Source organism: Lottia gigantea (assembly GCF_000327385.1).
Source record: "Lottia gigantea unplaced genomic scaffold LOTGIsca_28, whole genome shotgun sequence".
Classification (NCBI taxonomy): Eukaryota; Metazoa; Mollusca; class Gastropoda; family Lottiidae; genus Lottia; species Lottia gigantea.
Genome location: NW_008708898.1, coordinates 2,761,967 through 2,785,153, shown reverse-complemented (window position 1 = coordinate 2,785,153; position 23,187 = coordinate 2,761,967). Strand labels below are relative to the sequence as shown.

The 23,187-nt window shown below is 32.3% G+C and overlaps 1 protein-coding gene across 1 annotated transcript; it reads right to left on the bottom strand.

Moving 5' to 3' along the window:
- Positions 1-1,963: 1,963 nt before the first annotated feature.
- Positions 1,964-2,176, bottom strand: LOTGIDRAFT_118214 (hypothetical protein; the record flags this gene model as incomplete). The annotated part of the gene is made up of 1 exon (XM_009056628.1): positions 1,964-2,176. A coding segment is annotated over one exon (213 nt), but the record flags the coding sequence as incomplete, so codon positions are not given.
- Positions 2,177-23,187: the final 21,011 nt, after the last annotated feature.

Here is a 23,187-nt window from a genome sequence, read left to right as displayed (position 1 = left end):
ATATTCATTAAAAATTTAAACTAAAAGCAGCTATCTTTTTTAAATCATAGAAACTATAATTACTTTCATAAATAAACAATGAAGAGCTTATTTTTTATGGTGAATACAGAGATCTATTTGAAAAGACAATTAGGAAAAATCTTTCACAGAACAAGAGACAAAAAACCACATCAAAATAGAAGGAAGATTTTATCAATCAATAATACAGTATATAGAGTAAAAAATTTCTAATTATAAATATTAAGAAAACTAATAAAATTCTTTTTTCTAATTCATTCCGAAGCATATCACATAGAAAATACTCACAATACTATGTTGAAGAATTTAGTCAACATCAAAAAATGAAAACCAAACAAATAAAAAAACATTTGCGTGGTGGTGTCTTTTGAAAATCAACATGTTTTAATTCTTTCATATTAATTTGAATATTTCAACCAACTATGAAACTATGAATTTAAAATATCAGATCTCAGTGAATAATCAATTGAAGAAGTGGTGATAATATAGGTCTAACATGAGGCAATGAAATAAGTTTATACCTATGCTTAAAGTACAGACCGATCTTTTAAAAGGACAACTTAGTTTCCATATACAATAAAATACAATGTACTGCAATAAACCACAGGTAAAAACCACTAGACAAAAATTTTGTCTCCTTTAATCCAACCAAGCAGATTGGCATGGATGGTTAGCTTTGATAATCCCACAACTAACTTCACAAACAATATTGTCTTACTAGAGGTTCTGTCTACATTCCTGTACTTTACTTAACCACAATGTTACAACATCAAATACCCACAACAAGAAGTGTGACAATTTTCTCTAGCACACAGAAAGATTACTGTTGGTTCATGAATATTCCTTGTTAATACCCTAGGTCTAAAATTGTACTAACATACATAATGATGTAAATGATCCTACAGCCTATTAATACCATGAGATTATGTTACAGAATTTTGTAAATAAATAGATTTTTAATAGGAAGCTAACAGTTGTTAACAATTCAACCAACTGTGTAACATTTCATAAATACTCTGACATAAACTAGTAAGCTAATTAGGCCTAATTAACACTTACAAACAAAGTCTTTGATATTAACAATTTACTCTTTGATATATAATAATAGAACATTCAAGAGAATGTGTTTGTTTGATATATAAGGTAGTGGTTCATATTCTGAGGTTAAACGGAAACGTAAATACTAGTTCAAATTAATTAAGTCAGCCCAGTTGCACCAGAGTCGCCTCAACTTTCAACCCTTGCTTTTTTTTTAACTCATTAGCTTACATATCTGCTTTTTTTTCAGTTCGTTTCTCCCTTCTCTCCTTTCATTCCTCCAAACCAAATGATTTTATATTCTTGTTGAATCAAAGTGTTCTCCAATTCCAACTCTTTTACTCCTTGTCTAATATATTTGGTATTGTTTTTTTTTAATAATTTTCTATCACTATCTTCCTTCTATAAGGTCAGTTTCCTTATAATAGTGCATTTCAAAAGTAAAATCATCTTTCCAAATAATACTCCTCAAAACCAACTGAATTTATATCCTATACATGTGTCAACAGCTTCAGATTAGCTCGTGTCAATTAGATTCACTATTGAACCAAAATATATATTTGATAAACATGCAATGGGCTAAATAACAAAGTGTCTATGAAAAGTAAATTTGATTCAAGTAGTGAGTAATACCTCTAGCCAGTTCTGGTATAATTGGGTTTACTGTAAAATATGGTAAAGAAATTAAAATGAAAGTTATTCTTTGAAGTGCCTCATTAAGAAACTGTCAGTGAGTATAATTATATATTTATATTAAATAGTTTATCATTACATTCCATTCATACCAGAGCCCAGGTCCCCAACCAGGAGGTGCTAGAGCCCAGGTTCCCAACCAGGATGTACTAGGGCCTAGGTTCCCAACCAGGATGAACTAGAGCCTAGGTTCCCAACCAGGATGTACTAGGGCCTAGGTTCCCAACCAGGATGTACTAGGGCCTAGGTTGCCAACCAGGATGTACTCGAGCCCAGGTTCCCAACCAGGAGGTACTAGAGCCCAGGTTCCCAACCAGGATGTACTAGAGCCTAAGTTGCCAACCAGGATGTACGAGAGCCCGGGTTCCCAAACAGGAGGTACTAGAGCCCAGGTTCCCAACCAGGATGTACTAGAGCCTAGGTTGCCAACCAGGATGTACTAGAGCCTAGGTTGCCAACCAGGATGTACGAGAGCCCGGGTTCCCAAACAGGAGGTACTAGAGCCCAGGTTCCCAACCAGGATGTACTGGAGCCTAGGTTGCCAACCAGGATGTACTAGAGCCTAGGTTCCTAACCAGGATGTACTAGAGCCCAGGTTCCCAACCAGGATGAACTAGAGCCCGGGTTCCCAACCAGGAGGTACTAGAGCCTAGGTTCCCAACCAGGATGTACTACAACCCAGGTTCTCATCCAGGAGGTACTAGAGCCTAAGTTCCCAATCAGAATGAACTAGAGCCCAGGTTCCCAACCAGGAGGTACTAGCGCCCAGGTTCCCAACCAGGATGAACTAGAGCCCAGGTTCCCAACCAGGAGGTACTAGCCCCCAGGTTCCCAACCAGGATGAACTAGAGCCCAGGTTCCCAACCAGGAGGTACTAGAGCCCAGGTTCCCAACCAGGATGTACTAGAGCCCAGGTTCCCAAACAGGAGGTACTAGAGCCCTTGTACCCAACCAGGATGTACTAGAGCCCAGGTTCCCAACCAGGATGTACTAGAGCCCAGGTTCCTAACCAGGAGGTACTAGAGCCCAGGTTCCTAACCAGGAGGTACTAGAACCCAGGTTCTCAACCAGGATGTACCAGAGTCAGAGTTTCTAACCAGGATGTACTAGAGCCCAGGTTCCTAACCAGGAGGTACTAGAGCCCAGGTTCTCAACCAGAATGTACTAGAGCCCAGGTTCTCATCCAGGATGTACTAGAGTCAGGGTTCCTAACCAGGATGTACTAGAGTCCAGGTTCCCAACCAGGATGTACAGGAGCCCAGGTTCTCATCCAGGATGTACTAGAGTCAGGGTTCCTAACCAGGATGTACTAGAGTCCAGGTTCTTATCCAGGATGTACTAGAGTCAGGGTTCCTAACCAGGATGTACTACAGCCCAGGTTCCCAACCAGGAAGTACTAGACACCAGGCTCTCAACCAGGAGATACTAGAACCCAGGTTCCCAACCAGGAGATACTACAGCCTAGATTCCCATCCAGGAGGTACTAGATACCAGGTTCTCAACCAGGAGGTCCTAGAGCCCAGGCTTTCGGAACTACCCCTTGGGTCAATCCAGCACATACTACAGGATGTATCTGAAAACCTTTCATGAAAATTAATGAAAAACAGAATGCAAGCAACAGTCTCTTGTGGCCAGTAACTTTAAGGAAGTAAAAACCTTGTTTTTTCAGCTTCTTTGTTGTGTCATTCCTTCACTCCCTGGGGAAACATAATGAGCTAAAACTTATGAATGTCCTCTTTAAAACAAATATTGGACAGTTTTCTTAATTGGTGTTTACATTATATATAAATATCTTATTATATACATCAATAAACTCAATGTTTATTTAGTTCTTCCAGTCTCTAAATTATCCCAGTCCCACTAGTTAGAAAAGTCCAGTGGTGTAGTCATCAATTATGTAAAGATATTAGTTCTTTTCACACAGCTGGGATTGTTACATACTGAATAATAGATATCACAATATCTGCTACATAGTTGAGAGATTATTTGTGTCTAATATTTCCTCAACCAGTATTGTAAGCAACATATTGAAATCAACACTAAATGCTCAGTCACAAGAATGAACAAGGTACAATGTATGGTTGCTGGTAGGAACCAATATGCGTATCATATTGAGAATGAAAACCATGGTATGGTTTGTTCCATGTTGGCCACATGAAGCATAACATTTTGAATAATCATCATAAGCTAGGTGGACTTTCTAAGTAAGTTGACAAACTAAGATTAACATCTGGTGTTATGGAAGGGTATGCATTCAATAGTTAAGTTTACTTTGAACTTTATATCATACATATAATGAGTTCATCATAAAAAGAGAGTTACTGATCAATAATCAATAAAATAAATAATAAAATGAATTTAAGTTCAAACAGTTTTTATATCCTAATCATTATCACCTTTATTATAATTGATTTTTTTGATAAAGTTTATATTAGGCTTCACCATGTGTTACAGTAAATATATCAATCATACAAACTCATTGCATATCTAGTTTTTTTATGGTTGAATCTTGAGATCTGTGGCTTACATGATAGTATTATTGTGGATTGTCATCCAGCAGGAGATCAGAATGATACCTATTATCAAGTAATTTAGTGAACACAGCCTAAATGGAAAGGATTTCCATAGATTTCACATCACGACTTTATCAGGGTGTCACTGGAAATGATGTTTAAGATTCACACTTAGTGAACAAAACTATGTGAAGTCATAAAAATTCTAAAAATGAAATGTTAACACTGCTAGACAAAGATAAGTGGCACAAATAAGAAATACATCATTTTAAGCATCTGTTAGGAACAAACCTTCATCCTCATAGCCATCAAATAAATCACCTAAACCACTTTATGCATTTAGAGCTCAGAATTTCATTTTATCTGACGAAATCCAGAATTGGTTATTAAAATTTATTCACACAATGTCAAGCCAGTTATCCAATTTGATTTGATGTCAACAGTTTTATATTGTGGGAATCTATCTTTAATTAGTAAAAGTAGTTCACACTGTGTCAGATTATCACAGTAATCACTGAGATTTGATGTCAACAGTTTTTTTTATTGATTACCTGCAGTCTGGTAGATTCATTCCAATTTCAATAAATCTGCCAAGTATAAAAAAGGTTTCAGTTACATTACATTAAAACTTTTAAAAGGAATAGACATTTATTTTGAATATTTTATTTCCAAAAAACGGACATGAAATAATAGACACGTCTTGCCAAGCATACTCTGAAGATAACATTCCCATAGCCAAATTCTGAAATCTATCCTATTTATTCTGTACTTTTTGCCAGAGTAAATGAATCCAGATTTAATGAGTTCTCCACTGCAAGTTGAAATAAAAGAAATCAAATTGATATCCTACAGTGCTGAGCTTGGCTAACTTAATCTTAATGCAATATATGAGATAAAATTTCCAAAATAAGTCAATCAAATTGAACACTTGCCAAGCAGACCAACTTGTCATTTTTACCTCAAATCTTTACGTTTATAATTTCATGAACAAATACTGGTACATATCATAAGGAATTCTAAATCCATCTGAGAAAAAAACTCAACTTTTTATTGGTCTATAAACAATTTAACATCTTGACAGACAGTTTGTACATTCGTGTTATAAACATTTCTAAATCCTAGAGACAAGATCAGCTAGTTGTGTCAATTAAAATCAACCTACACAATATTCTACAGACAGATCTACATGATAAAATTATTGAGAATAATTCTCTAGCTCAGTAATCTTCAATATAAATATTGTTGTTCATAAACCAAGCAATATTCACTATATAACAGGTCAGAATAATTTAGCAAATAAGAAAAATAATCAGACAAATGTTATTTCCATCCGTCCTAGTGTCTTTGTGTATCTTATCAATTGTAGTAGCCTACAAAACTTCAACATTCAAAGCATTAAATGACCACCCACATTATTGTCAAGTAGTATCAGGTTTTATAAGAGATACTCACTTAAAGAAGCACTAGCCTAGGTATTAACCAAGCTGATTTCAATTTCATGCAACTAACCTACACAGGCACTGGCATCAATTAGAACTTTAATACCTTGAAATATAACATACTTCAATTCTTAAAAAATTAATGGTACCTTTGATTCATAGTTAACACGAACCCAAAATACATTCAAAGAACAAATTATTTCAATTATTCAAGTGGTAGGCTGATGTAAATTGTGTCACTCAACTCCACACAGAAAATGACAGAGTTATAATATATAATAGATCAAATCATTAAAATGTACCATGTATTAGTATCTTTTATTCATAGTTAATATAAAATCTATGTATCAGATAATCACAAACATAATGACAAATAATATTAGCCTAGTGTCATGCAACTATCCAACACAATGATAGCATCACATATTGGACTTTATAAAATCCTTGTAATAACACATAGTTCAAATCATAATCAAATTACCATACCTTTATAGTAAATCATCCTTAACATTAAATTCAAAAAACCTCCAAGCATCAAATGATCACGAACATAATGACAAATAGTATTAGCCAAGTGTCGTTGTCAATAAAGCAACCCACACACAGTGATTATAGAGAGAATGGAGTATAAGTCCTACAAGGTCAATCAAATATTGATTTATTTATGTTTCTATAGTTTTCTCTTCTCTTAATATAAATAGGTTAACTATAATTATAACTTAATATTTCAATATTATAATCTTTTAATATGTCACTTTTTTAACAAGCACCTGTTCAGTGAGTTCGCTTAATTTGTTCATATGCCTTAGGTCAAATCAATTCAGATTTACAATTTACCAATCTAACTTATAACTTACAGTATTCAACACATTTTCAATCAAATATTAAATCTAGTGTCAGAAATAATCAAAATATCAACACAACAGCAATTCCAATTCCTATGATATATATCCAACTTACCAAAACCAACAGTTCCTAATTCTTATTCCAAATTTCAATTTAAATAGGAAAGCCTCCAACTGGCCAGGATGTTTTTAATGTTCACATGTAGATATTAGATTCTTGTCATAACAAACAGTCCTCACCAAATGGTTCGTTTCTTGTCTATGAAAAACAATGTTAGTGACTTCATCCCACCCTGGTGTTTAGGTTGATATAATATGTTTGGAACTCTTATTGCCTCACCGGTCAAAACCTGGTTGATATTCAATTGATGCTATCTGATATAATGAAGATATGCATGCTTATCATGTCAGACAAGACCATGATTTAATTATAACAGAATATTGTTACTTTTGTCGGTTTGAGGACATTCAGACAATTACACCAACCCTGCTCTAGTCTAAAACTCCAGATGTTATCTTCTAACCTCTGTCATTGTGGCCTTAATCTGATAACTTCTCATAAGAAACAGGCTGGTGCAGATTATTTCTAAATCATAGAATAAAAACTTTTAAGGTTATGTACTACACAAAAAATATCAATTCAAATTTCAAACAGAAATTGTGACAGTAATTGTCACTCGTAAGATTCTTCCTCATGCTAATTATGAAATGCAAAATATCATGAAAAATTGTGTAAAAGTATTCAAATATTCTAAAAGTTGTAAAACTTGTACTTGATATATTCTGAATATTATCTTATATTTAATATAGGTTTTCATCCTGTAAGTATCTCCAAAATGAATCATGTCTAAACCATTCCTGCCACAGCCTGATTTTAGTCTGTGTTAATCAGATAAATCTAATGGTCTTGAGTTGATTTCTGAGATTCTCACATTTCTTCTAGACCAAACTATAGACAAATGTTTTTATGATTCCATTAGGCCATAATAAAAACAAAATTTCTTAAAGTGCTCTCAGATCTAAACCCTCCTTTAAAGAATTAAGTTAAAAAAAAAAGTTAAATGAACGCCTATAATCAGTTGGGTTATAGTAGCTTATCTTTCTTCATGAACAGGACACTGAGTTTTATCACAACATAATGCTGATATAGTGGAGCTATTAATACATACTGGTACTAATTTCACAGAGCCAAACGAGCATTAAATATATTTCAATACATACAGGAATACAATCCCGTCGGTAGAGCGATGGACAACATGCAAAAGCGGTAGAAGCACGACAACATCGGTACATACACATGTATGGGAATAGATTTACCATTGTTCAATCTGATGAACATCATTTGGCTCAAAGGTTTGATTAGATGAAGTATGGGATTTGGTGCAGGATAAAAGATACAGCAGAAAATAGAAGAAGCCAATTGTATCAGATCATATCCAGACCCATACCTTGTATAATCCTATTCGCTGTCTATATTTTCTACTGAATTAAATATCCTGCACCCGCATCGTAAAGTGCATTAGACACTGTGTCTGATCTTTTCCCAGCTTTCATAGTCTGCTTAATGGCCATTCCATCTTTTTGCAACTCTTAACTGTTAAATGGGAGTCATAATTTTCATGATGACATGATATAAACAATAGAAACTATAGAATCCTAGTTTATACATTGTAGTAATATTCCCCAGTCATCAGACACAACCTTTTCACACATTAATTCTAAACATCCTTCATATTACTGGCTTTTGTTCAGGTTTCAATAAACAATAGTAACTGAATTAGGCGCTGTATAATGTACAGTATTTCTTTAATGGAATTGTTGGATGATTTTCAAAAATAATTCACAAGATGTGATGTGATTATAATGGTCTCAGAATAGAGCTGTTATATAAAACAAAAATTACATTTATAAATAAAAAAAAACTGTCCAAGGAATAATGTACTTTGTTGTTTGTTTGGTAGTTTAAAGTCAACTTCTATGTTGAACAATATCATTCACCACACTTTTAGTCCCTGTTTCTTAAAGATAAAATATGGTGATCTGATGACTTTAAATTTTAGGGATTCCAAAGATACTTTCCAGCCTTTAAACTGCTATTTTCAAAGTTCGAAATTCCTGAGATTTCATAATAAAAATGAACCAGATTATGATGTCAGTATTGCTCAAACCATTTGACATCCATTGAAATATTTCTTGAGTAATTCTTATTGAAACAACAATTATATATTCAGAATAACATTATGTACAAATTGAATTTGAATTTACCTCTGATCATTAGCTTCTTGTCTGATAAAAACAAATCAACATAACTCTCAATCAATCTAATTCTTTAAATATAGTAATTTTCATTGAATTTTCATACATTTCTACTCAAAATAATCAATGTTATATTATTAACCAATATGGCTTTTCCACTTTATTTCAAGTGCTTCATAAAATAATCAGTTGAAATTCCTAGACTGTCACTTCCAGAATAAATGGAAAGCCATAAATAAACCAGGCATGTCATTTTCTATTCCATTTTATGAGACATTCCTTTGAAGTTGAGTTAGAATTATTACAAATCAGGCAATTCTCTCAGGGATCTGGCCATTATTAAACTGACATACTGGAATGTGCTTCAGATGAAGAATTTTTAATAATTCAATAAAGAGAGATGTCACACAAGTTATGCTTCAAAGTTTTAACTTGACGTAATTTCTTTCAATGTAAGTGGTAGGATAAATTTTAGAAAGTTTGTCAGTTTGATACTTAGCATCAATTTTTGTTGTCTCATTGGTTCTTTAGGTATGATTCCTCATCTAATTCTGAAGCAACTGTTCTTAACAGTTGACCCTGTCCAGTGCTCATTCACTCATAGCACAACACATTATCCAAGGTTTTACCACCCTTTTAGCAAGGATTGATCCCATGACTCTTGGTTTATTAAAACATGCACTTACCCTAACTTTAATAAGTGAAAACCTCAATATTCCTGCCTATAAAATGATCCAATAAAAGTATCCAGAGAAACATTGTTGATATATTGGCATTTTATCTCCACTGTGTCATACATGGCGCCAAATATATTAGAATCTTCCTGGAGATGTTCATTTCTCAAGAAAGTGATTCAACATAAATCAATTGTACTTCCTAGCTTTAAACATAATTTGTTATAGCCATTCATTATCCAGAGTGAGTAATCTCCACTATTACCAACTGATGTAAAATATTGGTCATAAAGAATCTGGAACTAGAGCCCTAGATGTGGTTTGTATCTGCTTGTCTGACTACAGACGTAAACTGCCAAAAGATAGAATCATCCAATTCAACTACTTTTTTTTTACCTTGTCACAACTGCTTGTCAAAGCAAGCTAAGAGACCTCAAACCAGTGAAACATATTGGAAGAAAAATTATCTTATTCAAAGACAAGATAATCACTTCTGCTAAACGCTTAGGGATGATGCACTAACAATAATGAATGAGGGTTGTAGGTTGTTGTACCAAACAGCCATGACAGTACCGTTACATTGACAAGAAACCCACATTTGAAGAGTTAACCATCCTGTGACACATATTGTTTCCAACATTTATATTGATTATGTGGTCTATAGTTCAGTAAAAGTATATAACAAATACAATAATTCTTGATTGGCCTGTAACACCTGTTTATAATAAACTAACTTTAAGTACTTACGTTTAGACCAATTACTTAATTTAATGCCATGGTAAAAGTCTGGAGGAAAAAGGAGGGGGCTGTTTTTTTTCATTAGAATTTCAAAGGGCACAAAACAAAAAAAAAAGCATAGCATACCTGTCTTGCATATAGCATGCATAATAATTGAAAAATATGTTATTAATTTACTGCTATGCACATTTACATATCCGTTATGTAATTTTATATTCTTATGGCGGTGGATGCAACAATATTCATTGTAGTGTTAAGAGCATACATGTGTAATCTATCGATGTTGTCAGGTTTCTACCGCTTTTGCATGTTGTCTACCGCTCTACTGGCGGGATACCCGATTCTACCGATTTTGGGTTTTTTTTCCTGATAAAATTTTCACGGGGACCTACCGTTTTCAATGTTCAAATTCTCTACCATAAATCAACAAAATATCTATCATCACTTGTATCTCAATTGCCAGTAACACGCGTTAATCTCATCATGTAATAATATTATCATTGCCTGATTAATTAATCCCCCAATTATGATGGTAATTTGATCTATTTTCACCCGATAATGTGTATTTTAAGCCCACATGACACGCTTTTTATAACAACATCCGGTAGATTCTACTTTCGCTTTTATAATAAATTTTACGGTAGCCCTACTTTTACTAAAAAACGAAATCTTGAAGTCTTCTCAGTATTTTATACCGTCAGTGCCAATCTGAGAGGTCTATAATAGGCCTATATAACATAGACGTCATTTCAGAATTATTTTTCATTATCGGTAGATTATCATACGCGACTGGATGTCTAATTCTTATGTAAACTCAAACTTCGTTTCATAAAATCGTTTTGTAATTTTACTGTAGCCTGTAAACATTCATTTGATTGCCTGCATAACGGGCTTACTTATTACAAGTCTTACCTTTCCGAAAAACGTCAAAATGGAAGCGGAAAATTCAATTCAATACTTCGTGAGAGTGTTGCAGGAAGAGTATTTAATGATCGGACTGGAGATATTTAAGATGTCATGAATTACACCTTTGGAAAAAGTAACATTGCCAGTACATATTATTTACTAAATATTGCTTTCAGAACATACTGATTTTTAATATGGTATTACATGTAGGCCTACCGGTACCATTTAATTTAGAGGGCTGGGATTATGCTTGCTTTCTTGTTTTCAAACATCATTTCACCTTGACATTATTTTTGATTCAATCAATAGGGCCTACTGAAGAATGATAATATCAATTTTTTTTTGGGCCTCTAAATTTGAAATATCAGGCACTATTTCTAGAATTATCCATGATTATAGATTGTTAATTTTAACTGTGTCATGTAGGCCTATGATTAATTTACAAGGCTTAAAGCTTGTTTGAAAAAAAAAGAAGAAAAAAACAATCAATTTGGAGTTACAAATCACAAATTTACGCGCTTTGGAAAAATCTCACGACTTTTCACCCAATCTCCAGATTTTTTTTCCTGACCTGTACACATGTATGGTTAAGAGTGAAGAAGTTCCTAAAAACTTCCATGTAAAGCACTGGCCAAGGTCACAAATAAAGAGATAAATGTTCAATACAAGATAAGGTGAAGTTAGCATAGTTAGTATTAAGTTAAAAAAACAACCACGAGTAATCTACAATAAACAAAAGTCTATAATATGAAAGTTTTCTTGTTACCAGTTCTAAAGGAAAAGAGTATGAATAGGTTCTGAAAAGATAAACATCTATATATAAGGATTAGAATATATTATACTTAATGAGCTAGATAATAGAGAGGGCGGTCAAGTATTATTGGATTCAATGGGATCGAGTCTACCACGGACCAGAAAATTACTAAGGTTTTTATTGTAGTGACAGATTTGCAACTGTCAAATCATTATTCTAGCAATGTATTTACATATCTGTTATAACAATATCCATTGTGGTGACAGATTTACAACTGTCAACAGATCTCAAAAACACTTTCAAATTCTTCAATTTGCTATACTGTGTTAAAAATAAAAAAATGTAATTGTATGATAATTAGGGTATGTTCATGCACATTAAAACAGTCAACCTAATTATATATAAATATATACATACATACAATTGACATTATGTTTTATCTATTGTCTTTGTGAGAGATAACCTATACTGCTTTCTACTGGTATATAGAACTACATGTATAATACATGCAAGATCAAACTGTACATTCTAATGCTCTTTCAAATATATACTAATATGATAATAGGTTTAAATAAGTCATTGATCTATGCATGTATAAAAAATAATGAAAATCATTGTAGGGCAAAGTTTTGAAACGTTAATTTAATATTGCAAAGAAAAAAATAACTTTAAATTGAAAAAAGAAAGTCAGAGATTTGTATTGCTTACTTGTATTTTTATTATAAATGGTTCACTTATATATAATGATAATAATGATGAAGTGACATTTTGTGGTAAAGACCAATTCAAATACTACACATACAGATACTGTATTCCAAATAGCACTCAACTTTATAGTAATATACTACACTTATACTTAACAGAACCTAAGTCTAATATCCACTGTTTTGTATGATTTGAGTGAATAGAAATCTACCAACACATTTACATCCCATAATATTCTACACCAACAATCTGATTAAAAACAGATCGTAAAATGAATGAGAAATATAATAAAAAGAGACCACCTTGGTGTCCAGTGAGAAACTGAAACATTATTATCTGAGAATATTGATACAGTTCAGCCTATATCCTGAGGAGGATTCACTGGATAATATAACCCATATTAAACCTGGGGAGGTTATTACCTAGGTTATTACCTGTAGGTCAGATTCAGGTGAAACAAGTACAAAACAATGTACCTATTAAAATTAGTTTTCACCTGATAGGTTATAGGAGAAATGACTGACAAGTGTATAGAATATATGTTAATATGATATCCTTGGACATCAGTGGTGACCACAATTACACACCATCTTAACTACAATCTATACTTATATCTTCTACAAGGTCAATATGAAAGGAATCCCAAAAAACTATCTAGGATCATTCCACAAGAATAACATGTAATTTTATGATTACTTTGTTCCAACAACAACTGAAACCATTTGTTTACAATCACCAAAACCAGGACCTTGGCCTGTGCTTTTTGTGTTAATGTTATTCTCATATCACCTTAAAACATCAGTTTACAATTGCGAAAAAAAAAGGCTTACAAATTTCGTTTGTGCTGTAAAATTTTCTCTTGTTACCATCTACAGTTAAAGTTCAATCACTAATTGGAAAAATATGCAGGAAACCTAAAGCAGATTCAGAGATGGAACAAAAGAATCAAACAGGATGCTGCAAATTATTCCTTTGTTCTGAATGTGGAAATATAACTGATTTTAATCATATAACTATACCTATATTGTTTATTTTTATCTCGATCTACAAACCTTTAGATGTGGCCTCAGGGGGATTCCCTGAACTCTGGGGATTCCTGGCAGCAATAGAATATTGACAGCAGGCATAAACACATCTGGTGCCCAAACTTTATAAACAATACATTAGGCTAGGTACTATTTACCTGCATATTTATTTAGATCTGAATCATTCATCACTTATATCATACACGATTTCTCTTGCAATTATCCAAGACATTTACAAATTCTTGGGAGCTTTTTGAGTCCATTACATACAATATGACATCGGATAGAGATGCTCTTGCAGAATATTTTAGAATAAGAAATATTATTATTCTGAACGCTTGTCTCTCAAAGAGTTGGCTTTTTAAAAAATAAAATGTTCTTACACGTAAAAATCTGTCAACTGAAAGCTTTAATAAGGCATGAATATAGCCAATTCAACCATAAAAAATTTGAATTCTAGTCAAAATGTCTGTATGTTTATTACAACTGCCACACATTTAGATGTTTAACACAACTGGAAAACTAACTCCTTATGAAAGAAAATTGCTCTAGGTTTCATACGACCAATTAGATATCCATTAAGACTTAACTAAACTAAGTACCAACACATTAAATTTACAGCTAACTTGTAAGATACCATGGAATTCCAAGACAAATGTAGGCTGTCAGATAACTGGAAGAATCAAAGAATTCTTAAAAGAAAACATGAAAAGAACAACTCTTTCTTTCTCTTCGTTTGAAATAGAAGAGAAAGTTTTTTTGCAATCAAAATAGCATTCATTTACTATGTTTTTCTTCAACAGCTTCAATGTCTTTATGATAGCCTTTGAACAAATGTTGAAAGTTTGAAATTGGCTGGCAATTCATTCAATAACAGGTTTCAATGCACAAATTATGACCCTGCAACTCCAATAACCTCAAACTGCCTGTAATCATTGTTATCAAATAAGCCAAAAAAAATACACAGATATATGATCAACTGAAGGTGATTGAACAAAATGATGACCTTAGTCAATATGAAGCAAATCTGGTTTTATGGCTATTTGGTATGATTTTGGCACCTTCCAAAGTCACTGACTCACCAACGCTCAGGCAACACTTCCATTCACTTGTTATTCTGTGACATTGATACATGGCATAGTTTAATGAGATAAGAATGTAATCTGGCAATAGAGAACGAATTCTACTCACCAATACTGTGTAATTGATTGAGTGTGACACATTAGAAAATTGGAAAAAAATAAACCTTTTCTTCTTGAAGGAATCCAATTTAATTTCCTAATTCAAACACTCTAACGCTATATGACAAGTAAATCATAAACAACTTAACAAGTTTTACACTTCTCTTATTCAATAATTTCCTCTAGTTTCTCTCTATTCCCTGGATAGCTTCAACCAGATTATTATAGAACAATACTCAGTGAAAACACGAGTTATACTGAAATCCGACCAGCTGAAAGAGGAGTTAATATAAAAGTCATAAGTCACAGCACGGCACATAATCTCCAGTGTTTAGGTTCAGATTTAACTAAAACAACTAAACACATGGTGAAAAGAAATTAGTTATCAAATTAACTCAGAGTAATATTACACCATAAATATATACAGTGAGAGATTGGGGTGAAAAATGGCTCTGTTTGAGTGGTAATATTCATTAATCTTTCAAATAGCTCTGTTAGACTTGTAATATTCATTCATCCTTCAAATAGCTCTGTAAGAGTGGTAATATTCATTAATCCTTCAAATAGCTCTGTTAGATTGGTAATATTCATTAATCTTTCAAATAGCTCTGTTAGACTGGTAATATTCATTAATCTTTCAAATAGCTCTGTTTGAGTGGTAATATTCAAATAGCTCTGTTAGAGTGGTAATATTCATTAATCCTTCAAATAGCTCTGTTAGAGTGGTAATATTCATTAATCCTTCAAATAGCTATGTTTGAGTGGTAATATTCATTGATCCTTCAAATAGCTCTGTTAGAGTGGTAATATTCATTGATCCTTCAAATAGCTCTGTTAGAGTGGTAATATTCATTAATCCTTCAAATAGCTCTGTTAGAGTGGTAATATTCATTAATCTTTCAAATAGCTCTGTTTGAGTGGTAATATTCAAATAGCTCTGTTAGACTGGTAATATTCATTCATCCTTCAAATATCTCTGTTAGAGTTGTAATATTCATTAATCTTTCAAAAAGCTCTGTTAGATTGGTAATATTCATTGATCCTTCAAATAGCTCTGTTAAAGTGGTAATATTCATTCATCCTTCAAATAGCTCTGTTTGAGTGGTAATATTCATTGATCCTTCAAATAGCTCTGTTAGACTGGTAATATTCATTGATCCTTCAAATAGCTCTGTTAGAGTGGTAATATTCATTAATCCTTCAAATAGCTCTGTTAGACTGGTAATATTCATTGATCCTTCAAAGAGCTCTGTTAGACTGGTAATATTCATTGATCCTTCAAAGAGCTCTGTTAGAGTGGTAATATTCGTTGATCTTTCAAATAGCTCTGTTAGACTGGTAATATTCATTGATCCTTCAAATAGCTCTGTTAGACTGGTAATATTCATTGATCCTTCAAATAGCTCTGTTTGAGTGGTAATATTCATTGATCCTTCAAATAGCTCTGTTAGACTGGTAATATTCATTGATCCTTCAAATAGCTCTGTTAGAGTGGTAATATTCATTCATCCTTCAAATAGCTCTGTTAGACTGGTAATATTCATTGATCCTTCAAATAGCTCTGTTAGACTGGTAATATTCATTCATCCCTCAAATACCTCTGTTAGAGTGGTAATAATCATTGATCCTTCAAATAGCTCTGCTAGAGTGCTATTATTCATTCATCTTTCAAATAGCTCTGTTAGAGTGCTAATATTCATTGATCCTTCAAATAGCTCTGTTAGACTGGTAATATTCATTAATCTTTCAATAGCTCTGTTTGAGTGCTAATATTCATTCATCCTTCAAATAGCTCTGTTTGAGTGGTAATATTCATTCATCCTTCAAATAGCTGTTAGAGTGCTAATATTCATTCATCCTTCAAATAGCTCTGTTAAAGTGATAATATTCATTCATCCTTCAAATAGCTCTGTTAGGGTGGTAATATTCATTCATCCTTCAAATAGCTCTGTTAAAGTGATAATATTCATTGATCCTTTAATTGTACATAAAAAGCACAAGTTACAGATAAATAAAACATTTATAATGGATAAATTCTAGAATATTTATTACTCTCAAAGTTTAATGTGACATTGTCATTAGGAATACAAGATATATCATTATATCCTTGATCAGGATATTCAACAATGAAAACCAACTTTTTTTCTCTCACTCTTGGAATCACTGGCACAGGAATAAGAATTTTTCTTACCTTGAGGATTCAAACGCACAGAACCTAATCACCTAGCAAATAACAATCTAACTTGCTACAGTCTGAGCTATAGAACCCAATGAAAGTTGAAAGTAATAAATATTTTAGAAGTATCTATTCATAATTAATTTATTTAATATCCATATAGTTCTTTTTAAATATTACTGAATTTGTTTGATAGAGATGTTGAGAGTAATTCATTTTATAATCACTCGCAACTTCATTACTAAAAATTTTGATAAGCCAATCAGTAATAGCTCACTACTGAAACTTGGGCCTTCAAAACCATGTGTGACTTGTGCCCAGAATTATCCATGTTAAATAGATCACTTTGCCATATAGAGAAAAAACATACAGAAATAGAAAGTGAAATTCCCAGTTTGAGATATTTTTGAAGGAATTAAGCGATTTTAGTATATTTCTAGTACTTCTGAAGACAATTTACATGTATTCCAGACCAATTAACCCCTAAAAACTGACGAATATGTTCCTTTAAAGGTTTAAAACTGCAAAACTTGATAAAAGTGGTTAATTATCACCTTTTTTTAAAATGACAGCCAGACACTTCGGCAGTATTATCAAATATGACAGCTATTTTTCATCCTAATTTCTAACCAATATAATGTCCATTAGACAAGGGTCATATTCCTAATAACAATTTTCAGCAACACATTAGTTTAACTTTACTTAAAGATGGCTTTAACATCTGACACTATATAATTAACTCATAAATTAAAGAAATGAGGTCACAGTACACAACCTTTACTCACCCCTAATGTAAAGAAATAAAATTTAATGGAATTTACTAGTAAAGATTTGTTTACAACAGTATTTGAAATTTTCAAAAAATAGCCGCTATCAGTGAAATCTTGAGAACATATGGATCTCATTAACTGATCTCTTTCCATTTTCTGATTAAATCAGTTGAGTTAAGTTTACCTTACAGAATTAACCCCCATCTTCTCAACTGCTTCTACAAATATTTATGCTAAGATTTGAGAAAGAAAGTGAGATAAGACAAGTTTCTGGTGTTTTATCTAAGAACACCCACCCTCCTCGATTGATATATTAGGATAATTTATTCTCATAGACGAAATTATATTACATAAATTTCATTTTAATCTCCATATTATGTCATTTTGGAAGTTTTTTTTGTAAAAAAGCCAAAATTGCAGATTTGTTGTTACTTTTTTTTTAAAATTTAGCACCTACCAATATAATGAAGGTCTGTGTAGCAGCTACAAGGAAAAAAATTTCTATCAAATATTAAACAATGATGCAGTATGAGAAATTAATGCCCAAAGATAAAAAAAATCTTGCTTCAGTAGAGATTAAATGAATGGATATCCTTAGGGCTATTGGTTTTAAATTTCATTTCAGACTTTTAAATGCATTAATTCAAACCTTGTGTATTTTTATCACAAACTTGCGAGTATTGCACGTGTAATTGTTTAAAATAAATATCACAGTCAGTCTCCTTATATATCTAATAAAAACTTGGTCAGACACATCAGAATTTCATAGTCATGAATGAGGGATATATAAAATTAAAAACATGTGAATCCAACTTAACAAAATCAATAAAATAATGTTTAAGTGAATTGGTATGATTCACTAGTTAAACCTCAATATCGCTAGATTTCTTCAGTTACATGTTTCTCACTTTGCATATTCTCTGCAAATATCTATTCTTATTTTCATAAATTCTAAATCGACTGTCTTAAAGAGACAGGTTTGTCATCCGTTTGAAGGATTTTACTTTAGTCTCAGAAACAGGGATTTTTTAAGCTAAGCCAATCAGTAATAGTGTACACAGCTCACCGTCATAATTTGAGCCTTCTAATGTGTGTTCAGAACTATCCACATTTGAATGTTAAAATGATGACTCGTCATTCTCAAGACTCTGCCATATGGAAAGATAAATTCCTTGTTTGAGATATTTTTGAAGGAATTATACGATTTTTGTCCATTTCTAGTACTTTTGAGAACTTTTTACTTATTTTTGAGACCAAAATCACTCATCAAAATGGTGAACCTGCCCCTTTAAAGAAAATTTTAAAACCCTGGTTTATTTTACTTGGAATGTGAAATACAATCTAATAAATTTAACTGCAATATTCAATCAGAAAAATCTTATTTTCTTACACAAAAAACCCCAATAAACTTGCTAGTAGAAAAATTCAAAGAAAAACAACATTATACCACAGCACAATTAGAAACACTTCAAAGGCAAAGTTAATAAAAGAAAATCAAGTGTATTATAATGAAATTAACCTACCCAGTCGAAGATAGAGAAACTGTTAGAAAATTAATTAAATTCTACCAACAGGCAGGTGTCCTGATATTCCACAGACTGACTGATATTACCAAGAACCAATTGGCAGAGTCTATTGATTACTTCACTTGATGTAAAATACTACTCAACCAGAATGTCATCAAAAATATCAATTCCTAACTCAATATTCATTTACACACTTTTTAGCCTCAAAGGCAACTTAATAGAAGAGTAACTTAATAACCCATTAGGAGTCCAGGTCAGAGCAGTCCAGCATATAAAACACAATCCACACAACCATTCAATGGACAGCTAGAAATTTTCTGCATTCAAGAAAAGTTTACTTCAAATTTTGACAGTTTAACTGATATGCCTAGGGCTTACTATCGGAACATCATAACTTTTAGATAATCATGTATGATGTAAAGCTCTTTGATAAGTCAATGATTTTACAGTGACAATATCAATCTGATTGTAAATCAGGTTATATGAAATAAAATTTGATTCTGTTTGGGCTCTGGAAAGGTAAGAACTATAAAGGCAAAGGCAATGTGTAAAATGAGGGCATACCCTTGTTCAGAAATCATTTATGAGAAGCCAGGATCATGGATAACAAATATTTATTAAATTCCATCTGTTTGCCACTCAGGTATAGCTTCAACATCAAAGTTATCATTGACTGAAAGCTTCAGATCAAGGTTTTTGTCTTGGTTGTTACAAATGGCTGTTATGAAATTTGGATAACTTTAAATTCAATAGATTTCAAATTTACTGCTTGGATAGACCACTGAAATGAGTCTATAAGAATTAAGTTTGCAAAGTGGCATCAAGTGTTTTGGCAGAGAGAGCAACGAAGCTTACCTAGTTTGATTTGGTATCTCCTTTGTGCGTCTTGAGGCCTTTTCAATATTTTTTACTGCACTTATTTACATATTGATATGTCCTGAAGTACTTAAGTAATAAGTATAATTATTATAGATGAGCTCAAAATACATCAAACATTCATTACAAATGCTGAAGCCTCCAGACATATCACAATCATAATCAGAATAATACAATATTTATATTTAGTTATCAATAAACACAGACAGCAATTAAATGGATTTAATGTTCTGCAGTCTGTATATTTCAAATAATATCGATAATACTTAGGCTTGTATTTCTCACGTAATGATACCATATCTGAAACGTATCAACAGAATATTTATACTCAATATAACGCGAATAAGCAACATAAAAACCGCTCACCACTGTAAGGGAAGAGACTTAAAGCTACTTTTACCTGCTTTGATTGAATAGTCTAACATCCGTGCACCCCACAGAATAACATACTGTTATCTGTACAACTTGAATCTTGAATGTATTTTCTATTGAGGAATTATCCAGAAAAATATACGACTATTTACCTCTAGGATGGCTTACAGTTACCTGTATCATAGACCATGCAGGATACAACTAGTATCATAGTATAATAGGCCATAAAACGGTAAATAATGACTGATGGATCTTACTTCACAAACAACAATAGAAACAGGAAACAAATCAACTGACATCAAAAACCTGACTTGATTGATTGGTTGTAATTAAATAGTAGTGTTATAATAAATCAATGAACATATTATTAAACAATGCATCTTTGTATTGAATTTAATGAGATATCAAATTGAATTTAGTTTCAATTTATTTTTATGATTTTATGGCAATGCTCGCATTCTATATTGAAAAAAAAAAAAATTTCTGTATCTAAAATGGTTTTAGAGCATGCTGCGTAATGTTTCTACAACACCTCACCTGAACTTTCAAAGTATCACAGAATCTTGCACATACTCAGTCTATTTGGTAGGACTTAGTATTCTGAAAGTGATTAACTTAATCAAATATTCCAATGGATACCCAAATTCTTTGAGTTTTCAGACATGACAAATACACCAAACTTAAAATCCCTATTTCAAAACCAATATCACGAAGTGAGATCATGTCTGGGTCTGCAAGCAATTGCCACCTTTCAGATAAACATTGAAAAACAACTTAATAAACACTTGGACATGAATAGAGGCGAGGTTCTAATGGATATAAAGTGATATGAAATAATGATGTAGGGAGAATTTGTCTGTGTGTACCTCTTTACAGATTGGACAATAATCATGATGGAGTTGAATCTAAAAACATCAAAATACACTTTACTTGAATCATTCTCCAGTCTAGAATTAATAGAAAACTTATTTACTGTCTTATAGCACTTTATATTACATTGTACTTTTCTTTATAAATGAACTGATAGCGTGTGCAATTTCCAGCATAGACAGTCAAAAATGTATTAATTATTCATTTCTTATCAACACCAGCATGTATTATCAATCGTTTGAAGAGTGACAATACATAGTTTTAGAAATATTTGAGTATGTATCATATTTAGATGCTCAAAGTTTGAAAATTCTGTGTCAACATTGAATCATTATCTAATGACAATTATTGGACTATATTATCCAGTCAGGCCATGTTTCACTGGGATGGACAATCCAAAACCTCAAACAATTACTGGGAAGGAAATATTCTTTATGTAAAATTGCCAAATAATTCAACACTCTGGTGTTCACCCACATAGCTGTGATTGGCAAGTAATTTTCAAATTGCTCAATTATTAGTATTTATTCGCCATCCTTAACAAGTTTTCATAGGCACATTCTTTGAGGAGAGTAGCTACAATTAACCCTTTCTTTAACAATAAACTGGTGTAAAGGAGCTGCATACACCTTGCCATTTGATGCAACCATGTTAGATTTTGTTAGATAAAGATTTAACAAGTGTCAGGAGATGTAGAACAATGAAACCCATATGGTAAACTTCATCATTACCTCATTCTAAGACAATGTGTATGATTTCTCTGTTCCCCTGATATTAACATGATGTAACTATACAACCAATCTGCTAATAATGAGCACCATCTTGATAAAAACATGTTAATGACTGTAGGCTGATATCTTCCACAATGTGCAATTCATTTTTTGACATTTTCATCAAAATAAAATGCTACTTGTGTTTCAACACAGGATATATAGCTTGATTACATTTATAACCATAGACCTTATTCACCAATCAGCCATATCGAATCCAGAATGAGGCTCATAACGCAAACATAAAAGGTAACATTGACATCTTTAGAATTCTTATTAACTCAAACATTATTACATTTTACATCATTAAAATCGGAATTGATAAAGCTATTTAATGATACCTTCAGATGAAATCTGAGAAAAGCCAGTTTTAAGTCCATTTTCTCTCTGTTGAGGAGGTGTTTGGTATTAGCTTACAAAAAATTGTACAATGTTCTAAAACTCTGCAAAAGTTTGACAACTTACCAATTTCATTTCAATCTGGATTTCTTCTGTTTGTCTATTCTATGATAGTACTTCATACTGAAATAAAGGAATGGTAATATTGATCAGATAAACTCTTACCTGACCTATTTACAATAGTACTGAAGTGATTGAGTCCTCTAAAAATATGCTTTCCAACAGATAGAGCTGTTCTCATTCTGAATTAATCTAAATTTAGGATGAACAATGAAAAATATGGAATGTTTCCAAAAACAAATTCACAAATTTGGTTAAAACACATATTATGTCGTATGGATTTATAGTACCGGTATGCCATCAGGCTAATCAAAAGATACTTCTTAAAAAAGCCTTCAACAATGTTTTTAGCTTGAAAATCCTTGTTTCTCTAAATGTTATTGTAATGTTTTGGTTTCTAGAAATATCCCGGTGTCAGTAAGTTTAAACAATAGAAGAACGAATGTAAATGTCAAGTAGTAACAATAGAATCAGTAATACAATAATTACTGGCTGCTATCTACTTTTATTTCTACTATTTTACTGTAATTACTGTTCTCTAGTATTTATTTATTCTCTCTATTTCATTGTATTTATCTACCTC